Here is a 25,003-nt window from a genome sequence, read left to right on the forward strand (position 1 = left end):
ATTTAAATATTCTTTGTCTATGCAAGGGAAGGCATAGAAGGTTTCTGTCTGCAGACCCTGCTCTGAGGGAAGGGAATGATTTAATCCTCACCTAATACAAGTGCATTGACTTGAGAGAATAGAGGGTTTGTTCTCCTGAATGCTCACAAATTAATGAAATCAAGAATACCTGGAAACTGCTCTTCTCCCAGCTAGAAGGGAGAGGTTTTGCATCCTGGTAATTGTGGCTCTGCCAGGGAGAGTGAAGCCACCCCTGGGCTGGGTTAAACAGAGCCCCAGGAACTGCTCAAGGCCCTGGCACAAAACCTCTCTAAGGTCTCTGTGGCTCCAGAGGTGGTGGCAGGATTGAGACAAAATCATCGTGTGCAGGGCTGGCAGGGGCTCAGAGAGCTCTGGGGTTACAGCTGGAGCAGGGCAGTGCCCATCCCTGTGCTGGCACTGCTGGGACACCTCCAGAGCTGTGTCCAGAGAGGGGAATGGAGCTGGGAAGGGGCTGCAGAATTCCTGAGGGAGCTGGGAAGGGGCTGAGCCTGGAGAAAAGGAGGCTCAGGGGGGCCCTTGTGGCTCTGCACAACTCCCTGACAGGAGGGGACAGCCGGGGGGGATTTGGGATCTGCTCCAGGGAACAGGGACAGGAGGAGAGGGAACGGCCTCAGGCTGGGCCAGGGGAGCTCAGGGGGGACAGCAGCAGGAATTTCTCCATGGAAAGGGTGGGCAGGGATTGGAACTGCCCAGGGGGGTTTGGGTCCCCATCCCCGGAGTGTCCAAGGAATTCCTGGAGGTGACACTGAGTGCTCTGGGTGGGGACAGGGTGGGGATGGGCACAGCCTGGGCTGGCTGGGCTGGGAGGGCTTTTCCAGCCCAAATGATCCCGGGATTCTGTCACAGCCAAACTCCTGAGACAGAAGGAACTCAACTCCCAAGAAGTTTTCAGCAGCGTTTTTCCAACAGTGACCTCTCAAGGAAGCCCAGCTGCACTTAACCAAAGCACATTAAATCCATTCCCTGAGTCCCAAGCTGAGATTTGCCATGGCAGCAGCAGTGCCAGGGCACAGCACGAGTGCTGGGCTCAGCTCTGCTGGGCTCAGCTCTGCTGGGCTCAGCTCAGCTCCTGCATTAACCCCAGCTCCTCAGAGCTGCTCTTCTGCCTGCAAATATAACATCAACAAGAAAGGGCATCAATAATATAATAAATGGCATTATTTATGCATAAAGATTATGTTACCACTGACCACCACTGGACCATTAATTCAGAAACAGAATTCCCTCTGCAATTCCACAGGAGGACAATGGCCATTTATTTTCCCCACAATTAATGCTGCAACATCAAACCAAAGGAAAAAGCACCAGGCAGCCTCTTGAGGCCCAGTTCCCTGCACTGACTGATGGTCAGGAGAGAAAACCAAAGAAAACCAGAGCCAGCACACTTTTAGAACAAGCAGTAACTACTCCAATTCCTCCCTATTGATTTTGGCACGTTAGAACAAGGGGAGACCTGCAGGGAGGCACCTCTGACAGCACACTGGGGCAATGGCACTGCGAGACCAAATCCCCTTCCAGGTGTCTGTGAAAGCCCCCCCGTGGCTCCTGCTGGTAGATTTAGTGTCAGTGGTGGTCAAAAAATCCCATTTTTCTAGGACCATCAAAGGGCAGATTTGCAATAAGCCATTTTCACCTCCCTGCCTCGGGCTCATCTCTGAGACCCTTCCTGAGCAGGGCTGGACCTGCCCCACCACTGAAAGCTCTGAGCTGGGAGAAACCCAGTGACATTCCCTTTGGAGGAGCACAAACACCTTCCCAAGCTCTCTGGTGGTGTGGTCTTTCCTCACTCAAGCTCTGCTTGGAGTTTTTGGCTTTGAAAATATTTAAAGTGCAAAATTCAGTCAAAATCAGCATGTTCCACTGGGTTCTATTTCAGCCTGATTTAATTCTGCTGTAAAAATACACTCTGATTCAGTTTGATGGAAATTCAATCTGAAGTCCTGAAATGAGTCTCCTCCAAAATATGCAGAGAGTTCTTTTTTTTCTCTCTAAACTTGACTTTGAGGCCCTGGCCAAAGGCAGGGGGGCAGTGCTGGGTCTGTTCCCAGCTGCAGCCCCTGCTCACATCCAGGGTGGGGGCATCCCTCACTCCCCAAAGCTCAGCATCATTCTCCTCCTTGGAACTCAGGGCTCGGGGATGTGCCACTCCCTTCCCAGCTGCAGGATTCCCAGGATGGCCACAGCTCTCCTCACTTTGTTTCTGGCAGAGGGATTTTTTTAGCTGCTCTAACAGCTAATCAATGAGCTCCTGGAAATCGTTAATCACTCGTTAGGAGATCCAGGGGCAGTGCAGGGAAATCTGTGACACAAGTGATGTATGAAGAGCCCCTGGATGGGAAGGAGCTGAGTGAGAGTCGATGGAGAGGGGTCACCAGGGTCACCCTCCAATTGCCCAATTTACATTTATGGGCCTTTCAACACAGCTTGCAGCAGCTACTGGGATGCAGAACAATTCGAACAGCTCCAGACTCGTCCCCCTCCTTCAAACACTGTCACACAGCTGCCTTAGCCAGCTGCTGTGGGAAAACCCCGGAGAAGAGCCCAGCCAGGACTCTGCTGGGATTTCTCGATTTCATTTACCCAGCCCTGCAGCCGAGATAAAGCCAGGGGACAATCCCTGCAAGGAACATTTGCTCCAGAAGTGATTGGACCATAGAACCACGGCATGGCTGGGGGTGGGTTGGAAGCCACTCCATGCCCTGGTAAAAATTCCAAAGTCCAGAGGGGCTGGGAAAGCTCAGCCAGGTCCATGAGCCTGGGACAATGGCAGGAGTGCACTGAGCCAGGAGGGGACACAGGGGACACAGGGGACACCTCAGCACTGAGCTCTTGTGTCACACCCGAGCCCTCAGAGCAGCCCTGGATGAACCCAGGGCCATTCCAGATGTTCTGAGATTCCCAAATGATCCCAACAGCACCTCCCGTCCCCCAGCACATCTGCAGCCCCAGCTCCCCTGTTCCCAAAGCACTGGGAGCAGCACTGGGAGGCCTGAAAATGGCACCAATGTCTGAGTGAATTCCAGAATTAACCTGGGAACATCTGGGAGCAGCTGGGGAATCACTGCCACACCATTCCTGGGTCCAGCCAGCTCAGGCAGCATTACACCTCAGTGACAATTGAAGTGATTTCACCAAGCCTAAAGCACTTTAATCTATTTTCCTTCACAAAAAATACAATTTTGAGCAAGAAAGCTCGAAGAAAAAAGGGTTCTTCTTTCTGTGTGCAAAGATGTAATTTAGATTTTGCTTTGTGTCTCCATATTTATTGTACGTTAGCCTTGAACTTGAAAAGCCGAAAAAAAAAATAAGGAGAAACTGAGAAAATATTGTGGTTACAAAATTAAACAAATCCAGGATGGCTGGGCAGAAAAAACCCAACCTGCTGCAAGGAAGTGTTTGTCTGTGTGCACAATATGTTGCTGGTATTTATTGAACAGCAAATCTTGGGTTGTGTTCTCTTATTTACACTCCTTCACTCTTTCTGATTCTGTTTTCCTGAGGCTCGCAGCCACTCCTCAGCAAACCCCAGCAACTCCCCGGGCTGAAGGAGCTGCAGAAAGGGAGCCCAGGGCCAGCCCAGCCAGGAGATTCGGGATTTGTATTGTTACTTGTATTGGTTTTATTTCTATTCTTAGTTATATTGTAAATGCAAATTCGTGTGTGTGTGCCGTGATAGCCACGTGCTGCTGAATGACATAAATGAAGTTTTGCTCTGGTGACCAGGTGGAAGGAGCAGGGCTGGCCAAGACCCTCCTGAAATCATCAAGGGCAAGACTGGACTGGCTTCTGTGTTGGCCACCAAGATTTTATCCAATACAAATTCAAATCCAGCACAGCCAACCCTGAGCTCCCAAACTGGGGCTGTGGGACCTCGTGTGCTGCTCCTGCCAAACACCCAGATCAAGGCTGCACTTCCAAACACTTTGGGTTTTTCCCCCCCCCCCCCCCCAAATGCCAGCTGTCCTCGGTTAATGCTTCAGTCATTCTGGTCTTTTTCTGGATCACAGAGCAGCAGCAGCACTGCTGTGCCTGCAGTCCCTCCCTGCTGGCCCTGTGGCAGCTCTGGGGGCTGGGGACAGTGACCTGTGCCCACGGCCAGCCCTGGCCCCGGCAGTGCTGGCACTGCCCCTGGCACACCGTGCCCTCCTGGCAGCCTGGGCACAGAGGGAACAAAAAACTGCAGGACACAAACCCAGAGCAACCTCTGCAGGCTGGGCTGATTGATCTCCTCACACACAAAACTCCTTCCTACACCAGGGTCACAGAGGGACAGGGGACAGGGGACAGAGGGACAGGGGACAGGGGGACAGGGGGACAGAGAGGGGGACAGGGACAGGGGGACAGGGGGACAGAGGGACAGGGAGATAGAGGGATAGAGACACAGGGGGACAGGGGGACACAGAGGAATAGAGACACAGAGGGACAGGGGACACAGGGACAGAGGGACAAGGCTCGTCCTTGGCTGGAGCCTGCCCGGCTGCTGTGCAGCTGCTGGGACACAGGGGGGGCTCCCACCCCTGCCTGGAGCAGGGCACAGCTCTGCTCCCTCTCACAGCCATGAAGGGCACAGCCAGGGGCTCAGGGGTGACCACTGCCAGGGGCTGCAGGACAGGGACAGCCCAGAGCCAAAGCCACCCTTGCTGCTTCCTCAGCATCACTTTCCATAGGTTGTCAGAACTAACTCTGAGCCCTAAATCCAACCAACTCTTCTGTCAAGCTTTGTTTTCCTTGCTCACTGAGCAGCAGATCCTTGGCCTAATCTGACAATCAGATTTGACACAACTGGTTTCCAATAAACAACAGCATTTCTCATCTATGGAGGAACTCTCATCAACAACTCTGCCGCTTTTTCAGCCGGCCCTGACAAATTGGGAGAGCAAAAAAGCTCGGAGCAAGGTCCTTCAGGCATGACCAGACTGACAGACCTGGCTGGCTGCAGCCCCAGCACCTGCAGATGATCATCCTGCTGAGAGTTTGCTTTGGCAACAGGGGCCAGAGGCATCGATGATGACAATAATTACCTGGGAACAGAAACATCTCCTGTCAGCGGGGAAGAATCTTGCATTATTCATTGGATTAGACTTCATTTTGCTCGCTTTGGGGTCATTTTGATCTTCACTGATTTAAAACCAGACAGAAGCAGCTCCTGGATCATGTGGCAGTGTTGGTTTAAAGAGAACTGGGTGATGTTCCTCTCCCACATCTTGCCCGTTTGACAGCACAGCTGTGGGTGTCACTGTGCAAAGGCTGCTCCGTTTTGTGAGTCCAATTTCTGCCACACAATGAATTGATGAGTCAGTGGTGGGCACATCGGAATGGGATCCTCGAGCTCAGTCACACATGCACAGTGACAGGCCCCAGCTGGCTGCAGCAATCCCAAATGGATTCTCCCAGGGAATGGTGTCAGGCACCAGGGAATATCACTGACATTTCTCCTTCCTGCTGCACATCCCCACCCCGGAGCACTCATCTCTGTATCCCAGCATACTCTGCAGCCTCCACCACAAACACCTCTGCACATCAGCCCCCTGCCAGCTGCAAGGCACATCTGGCCAGCTCCTGCACAGGGCAAGGTGAGGCTGCAGCATCCACAGGGCTCTGTGTGTGTCCCTGCTGTCCCCAGGCCCTGCTGTGCCCTTTGGGGTTGGCTCTGTGTGTCCCTGCTGTCCCCAGGCCCTGCTGTGCCCTTTGGGGCTGGCTCTGTGTGTGTCCCTGCTGTCCCCAAGCCCTGCTGTGCCCTTTGGGGCTGGCTCTGTGTGTGTCCCTGCTGTCCCCAAGCCCTGCTGTGCCCTTTGGGGCTGGCTCTGTGTGTGTCCCTGCTGTCCCCAAGCCCTGCTGTGCCCTTTGGGGTTGGCTCTGTGTGTGTCCCTGCTGTCCCCAAGCCCTGCTGTGCCCTTTGGGGTTGGCTCTGTGTGTCCCTGCTGTCCCCAAGCCCTGCTGGGCTCTCCCCAGCAAACAGCCCCGGGTGGCTGTGCCAGGCTCACCCTGCAGGGCTCTTTTTGGGAGAGGCTCCCCCAAGGGGGCACTCACTCATCCCCACACCCCTGACAGCCCCAAATTCCCGTGGGGAGGACGGGCCATGGGATATCGATGGGGCAGAGCTTGGCCAGCACTTGCTGCACCCTGTGAGAGCTGCTCAGCTCACACTCTCCCCCCGCTCCATCTCAGCCACTTCCAGATGGATTTGCACATGAAAAATGTTCTTTATCCCTGTGCCAGCCACAGGCATTTACCTTCCCAGTGGAAAATGCAATGCATTTGGTGTATTGAGCACCATTCCTCCAGGTACTCCTCCTCCTTTTCCAGCTAGGGAGATTTCCTCCAACAGCAGTTCCTGAGCCCTGCAAGGACCTCCCCAGCTGTGTTAGACACCTCCCAGCTTCAGGCCCATTAACCTGCCCACAGCAGCTTGATGGATTAATGCTTACACAGACACAGTTGGCAGCATCTAAATAAATAATTATGGCAAAGCAGCTGCAGAGGAGATGCCACGTTCCACTGCAAAGCCAGATGTCCATTTGATTTGTCCTCAAGGTTTCAGATGAAACGGCTTTGGGACAATTGGAATGAAATTATTTCAGGAAATTTGGAGAGGGAATTCCTTGGTTCCAGGTGAATTCTGGAGCTGCTGTCAGGTGCATCAGCTGCACCAGCCCTGAGTGTGGGGCTGGGCAAGATCTGCAGCCAGAGCTCCATGGCAGGAGCAGCACCAGGCAGAACTGAACCACTCAGTGGGACAAGAAAAGCTCATCTGGCACTACAGCCATGGCTTTGGCTTCCACCTGGAGAGGGACCCTCTGAAAATCCACCTCTGGAACTGTGTCAGTGTCAAACCCCACAAAACTGATCAGAACCAAATGCAAAGCCTGCTGAGCTGGACAGGAATCTTTCCAGGAACTTCAATTGGATTTAACTGACAAGAGAAGATTTTGTGGCACCTGCCATGGACTTTCATTCTCCAAAGTTTCCTCTCCTCTTGGTCCCTACCCTGGCTGTAGTGATGTGGGAAAAGTGAGCAATCCTTGAAGGTAAAAATATGAGAAATATGAAAACCAGGAGTCTGTTAATTGAGGGAAAACCTAGGTTCATCCTCTCTTCAATTAGCAGAGACCACTGTGCCTATAAAGAACTTATATTTCTTCCTTATTTTAAATATAAATGCCAACACAGTTTGTTCTAATCCATTCCTTTCCCTACATTAATTCTCCTCCTAGAACTTGTACAAGGCACTGTAATTTCATGCAGAAGCTTCTTAATAACACAAATCATCTATCCCTGTTGGAATATAAGCGGATCCATGACCTTAGAACTGTTTTGCTAAGAAATCCAGCTAGAAAACTAATTTTAAGTAAATCTACAGATGTCAAAAACCCAGATGGCATTTCAGGATGCTAACTTAAGCTTCATTGCATAAGCAGATTAGGGCTGCCTGTTGAGCCCCACACAAGAGTAGATGGCGCTGAATGCACGGAATTACACCAAACTCTTCACTTCCTGATGCATCTTCCACGGAAAACTTTGGTCAGCTCCCCACGCCAGGAGCCTGCTCGCTGTGAGCACCACACCCAGGGCAGCAGCTCTGCATTATCCCTCTGTCCCTCTGTCCTTCTAACTCTCTATCCTTCTGTCCCTCTGTCCCTCTGTCCCTCTGTCCCTCTGTCCCTCTGTCCCTCTGTCCCAAGGCTGGCTACACTGATGGACGGGGCAATTGCTGCACTCTTCATCCTCCTCAAATGAAAATGGAGGCAAAGAGCCTCACGAATCTCCCGAATATTTCGGCACAGCAGTTGTGGAATGATTTCCTGACCCAGAGTCCCAGGGCCCAGGTTATCCCGGTGTTACCATCGGTAACCAGGCTGTACCTGGCTGTCAGTGCCAGGTGAATGAGCCCCGGAGCGCTGGCGGCTCGGGGCAGCGCGGATGGGAGGCGGTGTCACTGCGGGGAGCAGGGACACTTCTCCCGGAGAGGACACTGCTTTTCCACGGCCGTGTTGTGTAACAGGGCCCAGCCCAGCCCCTCTCTGCCCGGAGCCCTCATTCCAGGGCACAGCAGCTGCCTCCGAGCGGGCCCCGCTGAAATGCGGCCAGAGGGATGGAATTGTGTTCTCCCTCCCTGCGTGGAAGCGAGTCAGGGCTGTGACAGATGGCTTGGCCGCCTGCGCCTGCTGATTATCGAGCCGCTATTACCTTTGCAAAGTGAATCCCGGGAAGGTTTTCTGTAATGAATTTCGCAGTGTTTGCACCCTCGGCTTGTGTCCCGCACATCCCGGGACGCGTGCGAGGCACTCGGGCCCTGATTTACAGCGCCAGAGGCAGCGAGCGCATCCTGCGGGCTCGGAGCTTTCGGCAGTCTGTGCTGCCACCTAGCCCGGCCCAGCCGAGCTCAGCCCGGCTCCACCTGCACAGCTCTGACAGAAATGGGAGCTCAGAACCCAGCCCGGCTCCACCTGCACAGCTCTGGACAGAAATGGGAGCTCAGAACCAGCCCGGCTCCACCTGCACAGCTCTGAGAGAAATGGAAGCTCAGAACCCAGCCCGGCTCCACCTGCACAGCTCTGACAGAAATGAGAGCTCAGAACCCAGCCCGGCTCCACCTGCACAGCTCTGACAGAAATGGGAGCTCAGAACCCAGCCCGGCTCCACCTGCACAGCTCTGACAGAAATGGGAGCTCAGAACCCAGCCCGGCTCCACCTGCACAGCTCTGACAGAAATGGGAGCTCAGAACCCTGCGGCGGGCACGGGATCAGGATCGGGAGCGCTCAGTCCCGGTCCCGGTCCCGGTCCTGGTCACAGTCCCGGTCCCAGTCACGGTCCCAGACACAGTCCCGGTCACAGTCCCGGTCCCGGTCACGATCCCAGTCCCGGTCCCGGTCCCGGTCCCGGTCCCGGCAGGAGCAGCTGCAGCTCGTACTTACGGTAGAAGACATATTCGGTGTAGCTGGACCAGACCTTGTCGTCTGTGTACTGGTTGACAAAGGAAGCCGTCACCGAGGAGTTACAGGCCACCATGTGGAATCCACACTCGGACAACATGTCAAAAGCCCTCTCCAGGTGCTTGAACTTGAGATAAAACCTGGAGGTGTACCTTTCTGGAGCCCTGTCCGGGTCTCTGCTTTCATTCAAACTTTCTCCAAAAACCTCTTTGACCAAAGAAATCCTTCCACAAACCAAAATCCTTGGGACCCTCCTGAACTTGGCATCTGCTTGGCTCTCCCTGCCGATAGTGCAGGAGCCGCGGTAGCCGATGGTGATGAATCCCCACTTGCGGTCGGGCGGCAGGAGCGAGGGCGGGCATATTCTGGTGTCACTGCCCTGGGACACCTCTTCGTAGTCACTGTGGCAATAATCGTCGGGGCTTTGCTTGTTGTCGTCGGGAGTCAGGAGCTTGACCAAGTCCGGGAGCTGGAAGTACTCAGCCTCCCTCTTGAGCCTTCCCTTCTCGGGGAAGTGGTCGGGCAGAACCACTTGCTTGTCCCTGAGATAGTCCAGAATGTAGCGGAAAAGGAAACCATCTCTGTCGATGAAGAATCTTCCCTTGGAGTCCTTGGCCAGATCGTTGGCCGTGTCTCTCTTTGGGGTGAACATTTTCCAGAGCAGGGAGTGAGGGGTGCCGACCAAGGTGGAGTGGCGAGTGAAGTAAACCTGGCCGCCCACGTTGAGCTCCACCACCTCGGGGAAGGAGTGCAGCCCCGTGCCCTGCTCCCGAGCAGGAAGGTAAGTCCTGCAGTTGCCACTTAGAGCCATTGTAGTTTAAACTGGAAATTGGCAGCACGGAGAAGCAGGACTATCAATCACATCAGAGGGAAGAATAAGGCTCCCAACATTAAGGAGAAACAAGAGGGAAAGGAGAAGTGAGAAAATAAAAAGAGCCGAAAAGGTTGTTGGATTGTTTAAAGGAAAAATCGGAATTGTCCATGAGTGACAGTGCGGCAGAAGTGGTTTATACACCGAGCCACGGAGGCTGCGGGCTGGAGAGCAATCACCTCATGACATGCAATCACATCATCAGATCTTCCAACAAAGCCATCAAAATCAAGGTCAAGCCAAGCCTATGGTCATTCACAGGTCTGTGAAAAGGGAAAACAAAACAAGGAACGAATTACTCTTCTAAGCATCACAGCTGCTGCAACAGAGAAAAGCAGAGCAGTTTGTAGAGCCAAGATAATCTGCTAAATAGGTCTCCTTTTTTTGGCAAGTTCTACGCTTCTATTTCACAACTATTCATCAATGAAAGGGATACATATGACTTCACTGCTTAAAAGAAACTGCATGCTTCATCTTTAAAGAAACATCTAAATTAGACATGCACATGAGGGAACAAGAACGGGGAGTCTTACCTTGGTTACAATTAATGCACAGCTCTTGTAAAGAAAACCAAAATGTCAAGACACTCAGAACACACATACAGGCACACAGAGTCCGGGTAGCGTGAATCCGATCCCAGCAAGGGACAGCAAAGGCAAGAGAAGTGCTCTTAGCAGCATCCACGGAGGTCTCGAGTGTTAAACCGAGTCACAGGGAAGTTAACCGTGGCGGGTGACGAGGAAAGCGGTACATACAGCACGGTGGAGGAAAATAAATAAATAAATAAATAGATAGATAAATAAATAAAATAATTCCCGAGTGGATGCGCGGGGCTGGGGGAGCGGGAGGGCAGCGCCGATGACTTGCAGAAAGCCCGCAGCCTGCGCTAGGCAGTGCCGGGCTCCGGCGGCTCCCCCATGGCCCGCAGGGACCGCGGGCACCGCCGGGGCCGCCCCGCGCTCCGCCCGCTGCGCTCCGGGCTCCGGCTCCGCTCAGCGCCGCGGGGTCGGCAGCGCGGACGGCGACGCGGATTGCATCATCTTAAAGGAGTCGGGCCGGCACGGCAGCCCGTGTCCCGCGTCTGGCACCGGCTGAGAGCGGGCACGGCCCGGCATGGCCGGACAGCACCGGACACCGGCACGGCCGGACACGGGGACAGCGCCGGGCACAGCCGGGCACAGGGACAGCCGGGCACAGGGACAGCCGGGCACAGCCGGACACGGGCACCGGAGCACACGGACAGCGCCGGGCAGCGCGGCAGCACCGAGGACAGCGCCGGTGACCGCCCCGCAGGCTCCGGGGCCCGGGCAGCGAGCGCTGCCTCCCGCTGCTCCCCGCTCTCTGCTCCCCGCTCTCTGCTCCCCTCTCTCTCTGCTCCCCGCTCTCTGCTCCCCTCTCTCTGCTCCCTTCTCTCTCTGCTCCCCCCTCTTTCTCTGCTCCCCTCTCTCTCTGCTCTCCTTCCTCTGCTCCCCTCTCTCTGTGCTCCCCTCTCTCTGTGCTCCCCTTTCTCTGTGCTCCCCTCTTTCTGCTCCCCTCTTTCTGCTCCTCTCTCTCTGCTCCCCTCTCTCTCTGCTCCCCTCTCTCTCTGCTTCCCTCTCTCTGTGCTCCCCTCTCTCTGTGCTCCCCTCTCTCTCTGCTCTCCTTCCTCTGCTCCCCTCTCTCTGCTCCCCTCCCGGCCGATGTGCGGGGCGCTCCCTCCCTCCCTCCCGCCCCGGCCCCTGCCCTTCCCAACGTGCCTGTCCCGGCTCCGCGGGCTCCTGGCGGGGCTCCCGGTGCTCGCGGCCGGGCAGGACCGGCCCTCGCTGCCGCCGCCGCCGCTCCTCATCTCCCCGGAGCCCGCAGGGAGGAGGAGGAGGAGGGCCCGGGGGCGGCTCCGGAGCTGCGGAGGACCCGCTCTGCCTGCGGGTCTCTAACGGGGGGAGCCGCGGGCGCGCCGGCACCGCCACCTCGTGTCCGTCCCCGCTGCTCGGCACCGAGAGCGGAGCCCGGATCCCGCCCGCACCCGAAAGCCAGCGGAGGAGATGCTGGAGCGGGTCCTGGAGCACCCCAGGGACACCCGCGGGAACGGGGCAGCACTGCCCTGTGCCAGCTCACACCTCTGCTGGGAAAAGTACTTACTCTGAATGGTAAACGCACGAGAAAAGAAAGCCTTTTACTCAAATGTTGACCAAAAGCTTTAGAGTGAAGTCTCTGTGTGATGGAGTCACCGTGCAGGGTAGATTTTGCTGACTGCACTTAAGCTCACAGATTCACAGAATATTTTGAGTTGGAAAGGTCAAGGATCGTGGAGTCCAGCACAGCCCACACGGAGATTAACACACCAAGGTTGTGGATTCAGTACCGTGCTCTGCCGCTGAGGCTGCAGGTACTTCAGTGAGATTCTTCTGAGAACATGGCCATAATGTAAAACAAAATAGCCAAAAAGAATAATTTTCAAGGCTAAGACAGAAAATCATTGTGTGCCTACAGATTTTTCAAATTAAATCTGAGAGCTGAACAGTTATTCAAAGCTTTTATTTTTACCTTAATTCATTAATTCTGAAGCAACTGCTGCACTCCTGAACAGAATCTGTCTCTCACTTCAGGATCCTTCTTTTCAAACCAGCAGAATCTGGGCTGGTTGTGCCTCAGAGAAAAGCCCAAGTCCTGTGTCCTGCTCTTGTGGCTCTGCAGAGCAGCTGAAGCAGTGCAGGTCAAGTGCTCCATAACCCCTGCACAGAGGATTTAAAGGTGGGATGTGAGATCATGTTCACTTAAATGTCTTCATTACTTTTTTAAGAGCCTGGTGCAGTCGGTGCAGACAGGATTGAACATCTGCAAGACAGCCAGAGGGAACAGCAGCTGCCTCTGGGAGCGACAGCGCTGTCCCTGTTCAGAGCAGGGAGAATTGCATCAGCTTTTGCAAATATTCCAGTTGTCCGTGCTAGTTCACATGCTGCAATCTAATTAAAATCCATCTCCATAAAGGCAGGGGTGCCATTATTGGCAGGGCTTGAAGAATCAGTTCCCTCTCCCCAGTAAGAGCTGGCAGCGCTCAAACCAGCACGGGAGGGTTTGTGATGTCCCTGTGACAGCAACCAAAGGGGAGGCTGGGGGTGGAGCTCAGCTCAGCTCCGGGGCCGGGACACCAGCAGTGGGATGTGCAGGTGCTCGGTGAGCGAGGACAGGAGCCATCCATCCACACCTGGGACTCCTGACAAGCTCTGCCGAGCAGCAGCCACGGATTCCGTGTGATTAGCACAGACAGCTCTAAGCTCGAAGTCTTTTTGAAACATTATCATCAGAATTGCCCTTTGAAAAGAACAAAAACCTTGGAATTTTAATCACAACAGCTTTAGAAACGCATCTGCACTTTTCAAATAATAATGAAAGCAATTCAGCACCTGCTTTTATTTCTTTACATGGGACATTCCAATCATTTCACTGTAACACAATTTCCTTTGATGAAATGACTTCAGTAGTAAAAGCATCACGTAATGCTCCCCAGCTAAATACAAGCCATGGGCCAAATCCATCAAAATGCAGCCTGAGACAGTGAAACTTTAAAATCTGGGCCAAATACTTAAACGGTGACCTAAATGGAAAATATGTGTCAGGACCACACCAAGGAGCAACTACAGTTCTGATGGAAGAGAAAAGCAGCATCCATCAAAGGGAGGAGAATGAAGCACTTCTCACTTCTGACAGGTGCTTCATAACCTTCAGCACAGGCAAGGGAAAATTTAGCCTGAGCTTAAAGTGTATGTTCCAAAAGTCCCAGCACAGTTGTGCTGAAAGCCAGTCCATGAATGCTGTGACATCATTCACAGGTCTGAGGTCGTTCCTTATGACAAAGTGCTAAATTGGCATTTCAGGAACTCATGGAACAACTGACTTCATGGAATTTGGTGGGTGTTAGAAATAGGAGTCTGAAAAGCAGCAGCAATGAATGCTAGAAGGGAAGGGCAGTGTTACCTGTGCTGGAGTAGCAGTGTGTGTGATTTTGGTTGTGTGTGTGTGTGTGTGTGTGTGTGTGTGTGTGTGTGTGTGTGTACATCACCTCCCATCTCCAGAGGAAACACACAGGCTGCAAATTCCACTCAAGTCACCCACACAGAGTGAGAAACGTGGAAGTTGTTTATCAGCAACAACACAAGAGCTTTCAGGTGCTTGCAGAAGGAGCAATTGAAAGTAGCAGAAACCAAAGTAATAATTCTGAGGAAAAAATCTATCCAAGTTGGAGTTTGGACAGGAGATTCCACTGAAAAAGCCACATGAGAACTTTCATCCCTCTGTGTGATCTTTACACACAATAGTTAAAATAAGAAAGGAAGAAAGAAGAACAGCACTTCCAGTTCCAGGCCTGCACTTTGATTCAGGAACAACTTCAAGGTGCCACCTAAGGATCCTTCAGTCCCCTGTAACATCCTGTGCTTCTCAGCAGCCTCGGGCCCAGGGCAGAACCCCGAGGCAGCGAGAACCGGGCAGAGGAATAAGGAATAAGGAATAAGGAATAAGGAATAAGGAATAAGGAATAAGGAAATGTCTGGACTGGGCCTATCATGAGGGCCAGTGGTTTCCCAAAGGGGCACAAACCGTGTCCTGCACTGGTGCTCACAGACAGGACTGCCAATCCAGCCTCAAACCAGGGCAAAGAACAGAGCCTGGGACGAGCCAACCCCAGAGTCCTGTGAGTCCCAGCCCTCTAACCCAGACACCTCACAGCAGGGCTGTGTCCTTCCCATCACCCAGCTCCAGAGACCGAGCTCCCTGCAAGAACAAGCGATACCGAGCTAAATCAGAGATTATCCCCTGATCCAGCAGTGTGAATTACACACAGTGAAATTCTCATCTGCTCAAATCCAGCAGTACGTGTGAATGGGAAGCCCTAAGAAATCTTTCACTTTGAAGAAAAAGCGTAAAGCAACACTAAATGGCTGAGTGTCCCTGAGAAAGGATCTTCCAGCAAAGAGCATGAGTGCCATGAAGGCGAGTTTATTCACACAGTAAAGCATTACACAGATTTACCCTTGATCTTTTATTCATAACTCCAGTGCATAATGTATTTTCATCCCAAACAAGCAAAGCTTTCCCAGCTGCTCAGGATGCTCAAGGCTCACATGGAGACACAGCATGGCTTTTTGCCATCGTGTACCACACAGAGAGGGGTCACAGCTCCTGCACAGGAACCCTTTGCTCCTTCTGGTGAACCCCAAACCCACAGCACAGAGTCTGAGCCTTCCAGAAGCTGACAGTGCGAGGGAATGGTGTTCCAGTGATCTCTGTATCAACAACTGCACATCAGAGAACATTCTGGAGAATAATTGCTACATGTGTGCTGACAACTCCTCTGGAATTCCATGGCCACTGTTCCACAAAGCAATCTGCTACACGAACAGCCCTGACCCTGCCAGAGAGCCAGCACGTGCAGGCAGGCAGAGCCCTCACGGACACATTGATAACCAAGGATTAAAAACCAAACCAAAATCACTGGTTTCAGTCTCCCCTCTGCAAGGTGCTTCCTTCCTCCCTTTCGAGTTCTGCCACCACAAGGCCCATTCCAGCAGACATCTTCCTCCTCTGCCTTTCCTCATCCTCCCATTCCTCCAAAGTTATTTGAATAATGCTTTTATTCTCAGCCTGATTCAAACGATCCTGTTATTAACACTGGTGTAATCATAGTGTGTTTTTTAACATTACAGTTAAAACAAAGCTTTGGTAGCATTATCATGGCACCAGCCCTGGGTAACCCATGCACTGTGTGAGCACTTCTACTCTTCCCAGGCTGGAGCCATTTCAAGGTCTCTTGCAAACACAAATTCCCTGTCCAGGTGGTGTTCAAGGCCAGGTGCAGCCTGGAGCAATCTGGGCTATGGATGGGTTGGGCTTTAAGGTCCTTTCCACCCCAAAGCAGTGTGGGATTCTGGCATTGTGTGGTAGCCCCCAGTGCAGCTGGAGCTGGTGTTTGGTGCCTCCTGGGCTGTAGCTCCGGGCACCCTCGGGCTGCCCTTCCCAAACCATCAGGAAGGAGCAGCTGTGCCTGCCCTGCCCTTGAACCCACGGGCAGTGCCAGAGCAGCCCCTGCCCCAGAGGGGTGGGAATCCATCCTACACATGGTTCCCTACAGCAGTGCTGAGATGCCTGCTGCAGGGAGAGCTCATCAATGAAAGCTCGGCCTAAGCCGTCAGGAAATTCGAATAATCCAAGCAAACCCAAACAGATTTCTCGGCAAGGAGCGTTTCCCCAGCAGATCCCAATTACTCAGCCCAGTGGCGGGGGTTTGGGTCTCATTTCCCTGCCCAGTGAGCTGCAGCGAGTCACACAGCTCAGCCAGGGGCCACTGAGCCACAGCCATCACATGCAGCCCACACACTGTGCGGGTCCTGCATGAACGCTGGCATCTTCTCAGCCTTCAAACACTAATTCCCCTGAAGTGTAAATCTGCATGAAGCAGCTTACGGCACAGGGACTGATCTCTGTTATCCCGGGCTGTAATTCTCCATTCAGCTCTGCCAAGTGACACATTACTGTTCTCAGCAGTACCTGATCTGCACATCAGATCTGCTTTGCAGGTGAGGCTTGGAACAGGGCTGGGATTGAAATACAGTCATTTCACCAGCAGAATATTACATACACAAGTTTGCAACAAAATGACTGCAACTGTGTCTTTTATTTTATTAAAAGAAAGAAAGGAAAACCACACACATACATAAACCAGGAGCATGGCTGCAGAACCTCATGTGCCCCCACGGCAGGTGCTGGGCTCCAGGAGGCTGCCAGGGCTCCGAGTACATCATGCACGGGATGGAGATGGGTTCTGGAGTGGTTCTGAACCTCATCACCCCTCCAGCGAGGTGTAAAACAGGATAAAGCAGCAGTCCTGACTCGGTCACTCGGGACTTTCAGCTACGCTTCCTCAAAGCCCACCCAAGCCAGCAAAGCATGGTCGCTCCTCCCTGTGCTCAGCTCTGGAACATGAGAGAGTTAATCAAATTAAATCCTAACTAACAGGCTTCTAAAGGCCGCTTAAATCCTTTAACCCAGCCCTGGGGTAAACAGTGAGTGACACTAAAATGAGTTTCTTCACATGGGAGTGTCTTCACATTGAGTTCACGTTGAGACACATTGAATGTCATCACATTGTTTCTTCACATGAGAGTGCCAGTCATGTTTTCCTCAATTCCCCCGTATTCCCAGGTAATTCTGCAGCTAATTTTGGAGGGTTGGGCCAACAGCCAGGCTGTAAGACAGACCAGAAGATTCACAGCTCTAGCAAAGCTTTCGTGTGACCACAGGAAAATATTTCTTGTGGCATGTGAAAGGGAGCGAAGGGGCTGCACTGGAGCCACACCGACACCGTGTGGCTGAGGCTGGCCTCGAGAGAGGGACGGGGAGGGAAGGAACTGAGGGAGGGACGGGACTGAGGGAGGGATTGAGGAGGGATTGAGCCAGGGCTAAGGAGGGACTGAGGGAGGGCCCGGGGCCGGGTCTGAGCTGAGGGAGGGACGGGCTGAGGCGGGGCCGAGGAGGGGCCGGGGCCGTCCCGTCCCTTCCCGCGCATGCGCGCAGCGGCGCGCGCTGTCCCGGAAGTGGAGGCGCGGCCGTGACACGTCGCAGGGGCCGCGGCGGCGGGAGCGGGGCCGGGCCGGGGCCGCAGGTGGGGCCGGGCCCCGGACAGGGAGCGGGGCCGGGCCGGGGCCGCAGGTGGGGCCGGGCCCCGGGCAGGGAGCGGGGCCGGGCCCCGGGCAGGGAGCGGGGCCCGGGCAGGGAACGGCCGGGAGCGAGGGGCAGACACGGCCCGGGGAACGGGGCGGAGCGGCAGCCGGGCCGGGCCGGGCCGGGTCCCCGGCGCTGCGCGACGTGGCGGGGCCGAGCGGCCGCGGGGACAGGGGGCAGAGTCGCTGCGGGAACGGTCCGGACCCGCCTCGCTGTTCTCTTGCAGAGGGGGCGATGTCCGGGTTCGACGGCTTCAACACCGACTTCTTCCAGACCAGTTACAGCATCGAGGACCAGGCGCAGCCCTACGACTACAGCGGGCGGCCGTACAGCAAGTAACTCGTGTGGTGTGCCCGGGGCACGGCCTGGGGGACACCCCAGACCTCAGCCCGGCCCACCCCTGCCATGGCAGGGACACCTCCCGCTGTCCCAGGATGCCCCAAACCCCAGTGTCCAGCCTGGCCTTGGGCACTGCCAGGGATCCAGGGGCAGCCACAGCTGCTCTGGGCACCCTGTGCCAGCCCTGCCCACCCTCACAGGGATCAGTTCCTGCCCAAAATCCCATCCAGCCTTGCCCTCTGGCAGTGGGAGCCATTCTCCTTGTCCTAGCACTCCAGGCCCTTGTTCAGAGTCCCTCTCCAGCTCTCCTTTGGGCTTCCTTAGGATCCTTCTGGGACAGTCTGTGTCTCCAGGAAAGGTTTGGCACTTCAGCCAGCTGCTGGTTTCTGGAAATGAGTCCCGGTTGCTCTGTTTGATGGAGAACTGAACTCACTGTCTGTAAATGGGAGATCTGAACGAATTTTGTGTTGAAATTTCTGCCTGGTAGATTTCAGAGCAAAAGGAGACTGAAGGACAAGTTATATGAATAATCTCAATTATATGAGTGATCTGCATGTCCTTGGGAGAAGAAATACTGTTCTTCTGCAGCTCCATCTCCAGTCACTCACTTGGGAGCTAGAAATTAGTGTCACCTAAGTGAGCCTGCAATGTCCTGGTGACTCCTAGGCTGCAGCAGGGAGGTGTGGTGGGTGTTCCTGGGCCAGGGGGATCCTGGCAGCTCTGTGTGAACATCCAGCCTCGGGCTGAGGGCTTTGGTCCCTCTGTGTGATCCCTGGGATGGATGGAGCAGGTCAGTGCCATCTGTGACCTGAACAGGATCACGGGGCTGTGCTGGGGCTGGACTCTGCTAACACAAGGAGTTCTGCATTTTCCTCCTTTCTGTTCCCAGAGTTAAAGATTTTGGAAATGTTTACGGAAATCTCTGTGGTTAGACTTGGGATAGATTAGTGGCAGGAATCCCTGAAGAGTTTGTTTAGGGCAGAGGGTGGCTTTGATTGGGGTTTTTTGTGGAGGATCTGTGGGGCCATGTGGTGGGATGTTTTCAGACAGAAGGAAGGCTTTGCTGTGGTGTCCTGACTGGAACCAGCTTTGCCCTGCAGGAGCTGTTTCAGCAGCAGCTCTGGGTGTGCCCTGACGTGGGGTTGTGCTTTGCAGGCACTATGGAGGCTACGAGTACCCCCAGCAGCCTGGCTTTGTGCCCCCTGACATGATGCAGCAGCAGCAGCCCTACACAGGACAGATCTACCAGCCCACACAGAGCTACACTCCAGCCTCAGCACAGTCTTTTTATGGAAGCAACTTCGAGGATGAGCCTCCGCTATTAGAAGGTAAAACTTTGCCGTGGCCTAAGTCCAGAGCTCCTCCTAGTTTGGGGATAAGTTGGTAGCAGTGTGGGTTCCCTGCTGCTGGGAGTGCTCAGTGTGTTTGAAATTCTCATTGATTTTTTTTTTTTTAACCTGTATTTTGGCATGTGAAATCCTTGTTCTTCAGTTGGAAATTTGTGCTTTCTTGCTTCACACCAGCTGCTCTGTGGCAGATTAAATCAGTTCACTGGGAGTCCTGACTTTGTGACAAAACACTTAATATTCCTCTTGCTGCAAGTAATAATTGTTACTGCCTGCTTTGTAAAATAAGAGGCTGCAGGTCCTTTGAGTTGATTCTTGGTTAGAACAGGAATGTTTCATTGCTAACAAGGAATGCTAAGCACTGCAGAAATGCCTTTGTGGAGTGCGGTCTGTGCAGAGTGCCAGGCTGGATATTCAGTTAAGTCTGGCTTGCTGGGATCAGTTTCCAGCTTATTTCTGTTATTTTTCAGTTCCAAACAAGTGAATAAACCCTCACTGTTACTGGGTGGAGAGACAGGCATCTGTCACCTGTCCCCAGGCATGATAACTTTCCACCCCCTGGGCTTTTTAGTTATTACTTTATTTACATCAATAAAACAGGATGAGGGAATGGGCTGAAGGGACCTCTGTGAACCCTGAACTCTGTGCTTGGGCTCTTCCTGGTCCTTCAGAAACCACCTGGGCACTTCGCAGCACCTGGAATGTGGAGGAGCAGGAGGAAAGAGGGGAGGGCTCAGTTCCCTGGTGCCCATCACAGATCTGGGAGAGATGGGAAGTGGAGAAGGGAAGACAAAGAGTGGAGCAAGTGGGGCAGCCAGGAAGGGAAGAAATGAAATCCATGTTCTGTTCACTTGCAGAATTGGGGATCAATTTCGACCACATCTGGCAGAAAACACTAACGGTGCTGCACCCCCTGAAGGTGGCTGATGGCAACATCATGAACGAGACAGACCTGGCTGGGCCCATGGTGTTCTGCCTGGCCTTTGGGGCCACCCTGCTGCTGGTGAGGCACTGCCACGGGGAGCTGGGCACGCTGGGCTGGGCTGGGACACACTGCAGGAGGGGCTGCACCACCTGCAGGGCCACTGGAGCCCTGGGCATGGAGGCCAGGACAGCTCATCTCATAGGTCACTGTGGAACAAACCTCAGGTGGGATTTCAGTGCTAGGTCACTGTGGAACAAACCTCAGGTGGGATTTCAGTGCTAGGTCACTGTGGAACCAAGCTCCTTTCACACTGTTTGCATTGCTCAGTGGGCCTGGCACTGCTGCAGCCTGGTCAGTTTTTCTAACTGAGCTTAGTTGGAATAAGACAGTGCTTTAATGACTCATGAGTGTCAGTGATGAGATGACAGCCAACAGTGTTCCTTGGTATTGAAAGCTTCAGGGGTTTTAATCTGTTTCAGCTTTAAATGCTTCAGGCACTGCTTTTCATTTCTGCCTAAAATTTCACGTTGCTGTGACAGTTAAAACACACTTTGGTACCAAGGGGACTTCAAGCCTACTTTAGTAAGTAACTTTTATTTATGGAAAGTAGGCCAGTCAAATTAATGAACATCTTTATAATAGATACATTTGAATTTTGTTTTCCTAAAAATTTATTTCTCCTGTGTGCTTTTTAAAAAACCCCATGGAATGTGGTGAGAGGAAGTGGGCTGAGCCTGGCACAGAGGTCGCAGTGTGATTGTTTCCTGTGCTGCTGGGGAATGAGGAGAGCTGGGTCTAAGCACATCCAGTTTGGAAGTTATTGTAGGGGGACAACAGCTCAGCCTCGGCTGTTCCTGGGATTTTTAAAACAATCCTCCTTGTGCCATAACTTTGTGTATTCGACCATAAATTAAAGGACTTCAGCTCTGGGTTTGTCAAGAAGTTCCTGAATTAGAGTTTTGTTCTGTAAAGATCATTATTGCAAGTAACCAATCACCATGAGAAGTCCTTGATTAAACCCTAAACAGTTCCTGGGCTGAGATCAGAGAACAATGAGATCAGAACCTGTTCATTAAGATCCACAGAGTCAGGAGGAATCCCAGGCTCCTGGAGCATGAAGTGTCCTGGGACTCTGGGGGTGAAACACTCCCTGTGGGGTGGGAGTGAGGGAGTTGGGGCTGGGGGACAGTGCCTGTGCCCACCCTGCTGTGTGCCAGGGTGGGTGAATCTGTTCCCTGTGCTGGTCCCCTTCTGACTCCCATCCTGTCCTGACCCCATCCCTGTTCTGGTTCCATCCTGACCCATCCCATGCTGGTTCCATCTCAACCCCATCCTGACCCCATCCCCGTTCTGCTCCCCCTCTGTCCCCCTGTCCCCGTGTCCCTGCAGGCTGGCAAGATCCAGTTTGGCTACGTGTACGGGATCAGCGCCATCGGCTGCCTGGGCATGTTCTGCCTGCTGAACCTGATGAGCATGACCGGGGTGTCGTTTGGCTGCGTGGCCAGCGTGCTGGGCTACTGCCTGCTGCCCATGATCCTGCTCTCCTCCTTCGCCGTGCTCTTCTCACTGCAGTAAGTGCTGCCTCTGCCCCTGGCTGGGAGCCCTCCTCACTTGGGGAGGGGAATCGCTGAGAGGAGTTCCCGTGTTCAGTGCTGGAGATGTGTGTCCTTTGGATGTGACAGGAATCTTTAGTGAGGGCAAGAATTCATGTATTTACTGGGGAAAGGGGGGTGAGTCCTGGCTTTATCTCAGTTACCAGCTTTTGAATACATAGACTCCACAGACTCCTCCAAATCTCAGGTTTGTTTTCAGCCAGCTCTGAATCTGACAGGTCTCAGCACCTGTAAAGTCTAAAAGTAATTATTATTGAAGATGCAAATTAGGATTTTACAAGTACAAGAAAATGAGAATGATTCCTCTTGGCTCTGAATTTAGGAACTGAAAAGAAACAGCTTGGCACAGTTCTTTTTCTCACTGCTTTGAAATTTCATACGCACAGAGTTAATTTTGAGGGGGTTTTCTACCATCCTAATTGATTGATGTTGTCTAAAATATTAGAATCCCAGAATGGTTTGGGTTGGAAAAGCTCACCCAGTGCCACCCCTGCCATGGGCAGGGACACCTTCCACTGTCCCAGGCTGCTCCAAGCCCCAGTGTCCAGCCTGGCCTTGGGCACTGCCAGGGATGCAGGGGCAGCCCCAGCTGCTCTGGGCACCCTGTGCTTTCCCAGTGCTTTTGGTGTTTATATCTCATTTAATGCCACATGCTGAGATCCACCCCAGAACAGCACAAGCTGTTGGGTGATCCAGGTGTGACCCCCACGGGTGATGTACACAGGGCTCACAGGAATTCTCTCCTCTCTGCCTTTGCAGGGGGGTGATGGGGATTGTTCTCACAGCTGGAATCATTGGCTGGTGCAGCTTTTCTGCTTCCAAGATCTTCATCTCTGCCTTAGCCATGGAGGGCCAGCAGCTGCTCGTGGCCTACCCCTGCGCGTTGTTGTACGGAGTCTTCGCCCTCATCTCCGTCTTCTGAACAGACTCTGGGGCCTCCGGGGGGCCAGAAGGAAAATCCCAGCTTGGAACATGGACTTGGACCAGAAACAGCTGCAAACAACTGTCTCGTGTTGCTATCATGAAACCTAGACCTGTTTGAATCACCTGGAACAATGGGAAATGTCTCGTGTTCACTTTTTTAGGACTTTGAATACTGTTTTCAATGACCTGGGCAGTCCAGAGCTTTAATATGTGTTCATGCTTATCAAGTCCCTGTGATTTCTTTCCCATTCCTGGATCTTTAGGAAAAGTAACTTTCGGTTGTTTATTTGAGGGTTGTGATTTTTGTTTGTTTTGTTTTGTAGGGGAGGGCGAAGGGTTGCAGTTATCAATTGGTAGATTTTTATCCAAAACAGTTAAAGGAGCTGCCGTGGATTTGGGGGACTCTGGATAAATCTGCAGGAAAGAGGAACCTGTTTCCTGACCCCTCTCACCAAAAATACACAAATGAACAGAAGTAATTAGAGTATTTCCTGTATTTTAACCAATATCCTCCTAAACTCTCCAGTCTCAATGTTTTGTTCATTTGCTGTGAGAGTATTTCAGGATTTAAGATACTTAAATTATGAAGTAGAAAACAGATGCTTAAAAGTGAAAGGGATGTGTAATTCTGTCACACTTGAAACATGACCACATTGGGGTGTCTGTAGCTTTATGTTAACTGGGCTTTGTGAAGGACGTGGGCAGAGGTTCCTTCCCTCATGGTGCACATTCTGCTGGATGAACAGGAATCTCTCTCACAGTACTTCCAAGGAAAACACCATTTGGAAAACGTTATGCTTGTCAGTATTGTAGTTATTGTAAAGTAATTTAAGGCATATTGATTAAATTTTCCTTCAATTTTGAAAAAGGTGTGTGATTTTCCTAATCTTTATTTTTGATGTTCACTTACTAAAATAGAAACTTTGATGTTGAAGCAGAATCACGTTTAAAATGGAATTAATTGGGTGGATTTGGTGTTTGCTTCAGGGGGTGAAGAGCAGGAGGGAGCCCCAGTCCTGTGTCTGTGCAGATCCATGGCACTGATTGCCAATGAGCCTAATTAAACAGTTCTAGGACATAGAAGAGCTCCCTCAGCTGCTTGAGCAAGTCAGGTCCTAACACTCCAATATTTGGAAACAGTTAATTCAGCTTCTCCTGCACATTCCAGAGGGGAACTTCTTAAAGCTTTGCAGTGATTCCATAGGTACCTTCCAGGGTGGTTACCTGGGTAATAAAACACTATAAATAATGTTTTCTTTGACCACAGCATGAGCAAACTTCAGTGCACAGGAAAAAACAACTCAGTGTTGCCCTGGCAATAGAGCTGCTGAGTTAGGAGAAACCGTAGGAAAAGGGATTTATTTACATTTAAATACTCACAAAGTCAGCAGTGGAGGACACTGCACGTTCTACTCCAGCAGTGAGGGTTGACCCAGGAGTTTCCAGGAGCATTTTGTGTTCTCTGCACAGCATTTAGCAGCTTGAAACTGAATTTCTGAGTGGTCTCTGGGGAGCAGAGAGAAGCAGATGAGAGGAGGAGGTCAAACACTTGACTTCTTGGAGGACTTGATAAAAACCAGTGTTATGTCTAGAGTGGTTGTCTTAAAGATCCCAAACTTCTGGGGCAGTAATTAATGGGATTGCATTGACTCTTTATTGCCTTTCTAAAACCAATCCCATTAATTTTCCTTAATGAAGTTTTGTCCTGGTTCTTGCTTCAATTTTAATTCCATTTCAGAGGATTCAATCTCCCCATCCCGTAGCATGTCAGGATTGGAGGCTGTGGTTCTGTATTTTCACATTTGCCTTTCACAGTGAGCAGGACTTTTCTTTCCTGAACTCCCCCCCCTTTTCTCACCTGACTTTCAGGTGCAGTGCCAGCACCACTTCATCCTGCTTTGCCTCTTTCTGTGCTGCTCAGCTTAAAGCACTCAAACAAATGCTGGAGTTGCTTTTCCAAACCCACTTTTGTTATTCCCCCCAGTCTTGCAATCATGTCCTGCCCTGCAGGAGTTGTGGGTTCCTTTCCCAGTTTGTCACTTTTGACAGTGGCTCTGTTCCTTGGGTCCCTTGTGCTGTGGGGCAGCTGCTGCTTCTGTTCCTGTGCCAGCCCCGTGTTTTTAATGTTCTGCTGTGCCTGTCACCCCTTTCCTTTCAGGGTCTGGAGTACCCAGGCTCCGGGGTCAGCACTGGGCATTGCACTGGGGCTGTGCCCTGCGGGTGAGGCTGGGCTGGCACCGCCCCTGGCCCTGCCCTCAGGGGTCACCTGCAGCTCCTGTGGTGTCCCAGCCCCTGCAGCAGCGCCCCTCAAGCT

General features: G+C 52.6%; 2 protein-coding genes across 5 annotated transcripts in view; one reads left to right on the forward strand and one right to left on the reverse strand.

The window, feature by feature from the left end:
• Positions 1–11,655, reverse strand: part of KCTD16 (potassium channel tetramerization domain containing 16) — a 52,051-nt gene extending 40,396 nt beyond the window's left edge. The window contains exons 1-2 of one of the 3 annotated variants that reach the window (XM_088174082.1): positions 11,584–11,655; positions 8,959–10,110 (exon numbers count right to left, since the gene is read on the reverse strand). In XM_088174082.1, coding sequence (XP_088030208.1) covers positions 8,959–9,787 — 829 coding nt within the window. In that variant the 5' untranslated portion in view covers positions 9,788–10,110; positions 11,584–11,655. Of the gene's footprint in view, positions 1–8,958; positions 10,111–10,380; positions 10,726–11,583 lie in introns of those variants that run through there. The other 2 variants (XM_088174081.1, XM_014888325.2) reach the window with 2 other exon arrangements.
• Positions 11,656–17,393: 5,738 nt separating this feature from the next.
• YIPF5 (Yip1 domain family member 5) lies at positions 17,394–23,557 on the forward strand. 2 transcript variants are annotated; one of them, XM_088174080.1, is made up of 6 exons: positions 17,394–17,530; positions 17,769–17,877; positions 19,037–19,209; positions 20,085–20,230; positions 21,542–21,723; positions 22,525–23,557. In XM_088174080.1, the coding sequence occupies exons 2-6, from the start codon at positions 17,777–17,779 to the stop codon at positions 22,685–22,687; spliced, it is 765 nt and encodes a 254-aa protein (XP_088030206.1). In that variant the 5' UTR covers positions 17,394–17,530; positions 17,769–17,776; the 3' UTR covers positions 22,688–23,557. The 2 variants fall into 2 exon arrangements, with proteins under 2 accessions (XP_088030206.1, XP_014743807.1); XM_014888321.2 differs by having other exon boundaries at positions 17,399–17,483.
• The last annotated feature ends 1,446 nt before the right edge of the window (positions 23,558–25,003 follow it).

Source organism: Sturnus vulgaris, chromosome 15 (assembly GCF_052056855.1).
Source record: "Sturnus vulgaris isolate bStuVul1 chromosome 15, bStuVul1.hap1, whole genome shotgun sequence".
Lineage (NCBI taxonomy): Eukaryota > Metazoa > Chordata > Aves > Passeriformes > Sturnidae > Sturnus > Sturnus vulgaris.

Coding starts and splice junctions, on each gene's coding strand:
- YIPF5 (XM_088174080.1), top strand. CDS start 17,777: ATGTCCGGGTTCGACGGCTTCAACACCGACTTCTTCCAGACCAGTTAC. Junction 19,210..20,084: donor TGAGCCTCCGCTATTAGAAG/GTAAAACTTTGC, acceptor GTTCACTTGCAG/AATTGGGGATCAATTTCGAC. Junction 20,231..21,541: donor TTGGGGCCACCCTGCTGCTG/GTGAGGCACTGC, acceptor GTGTCCCTGCAG/GCTGGCAAGATCCAGTTTGG.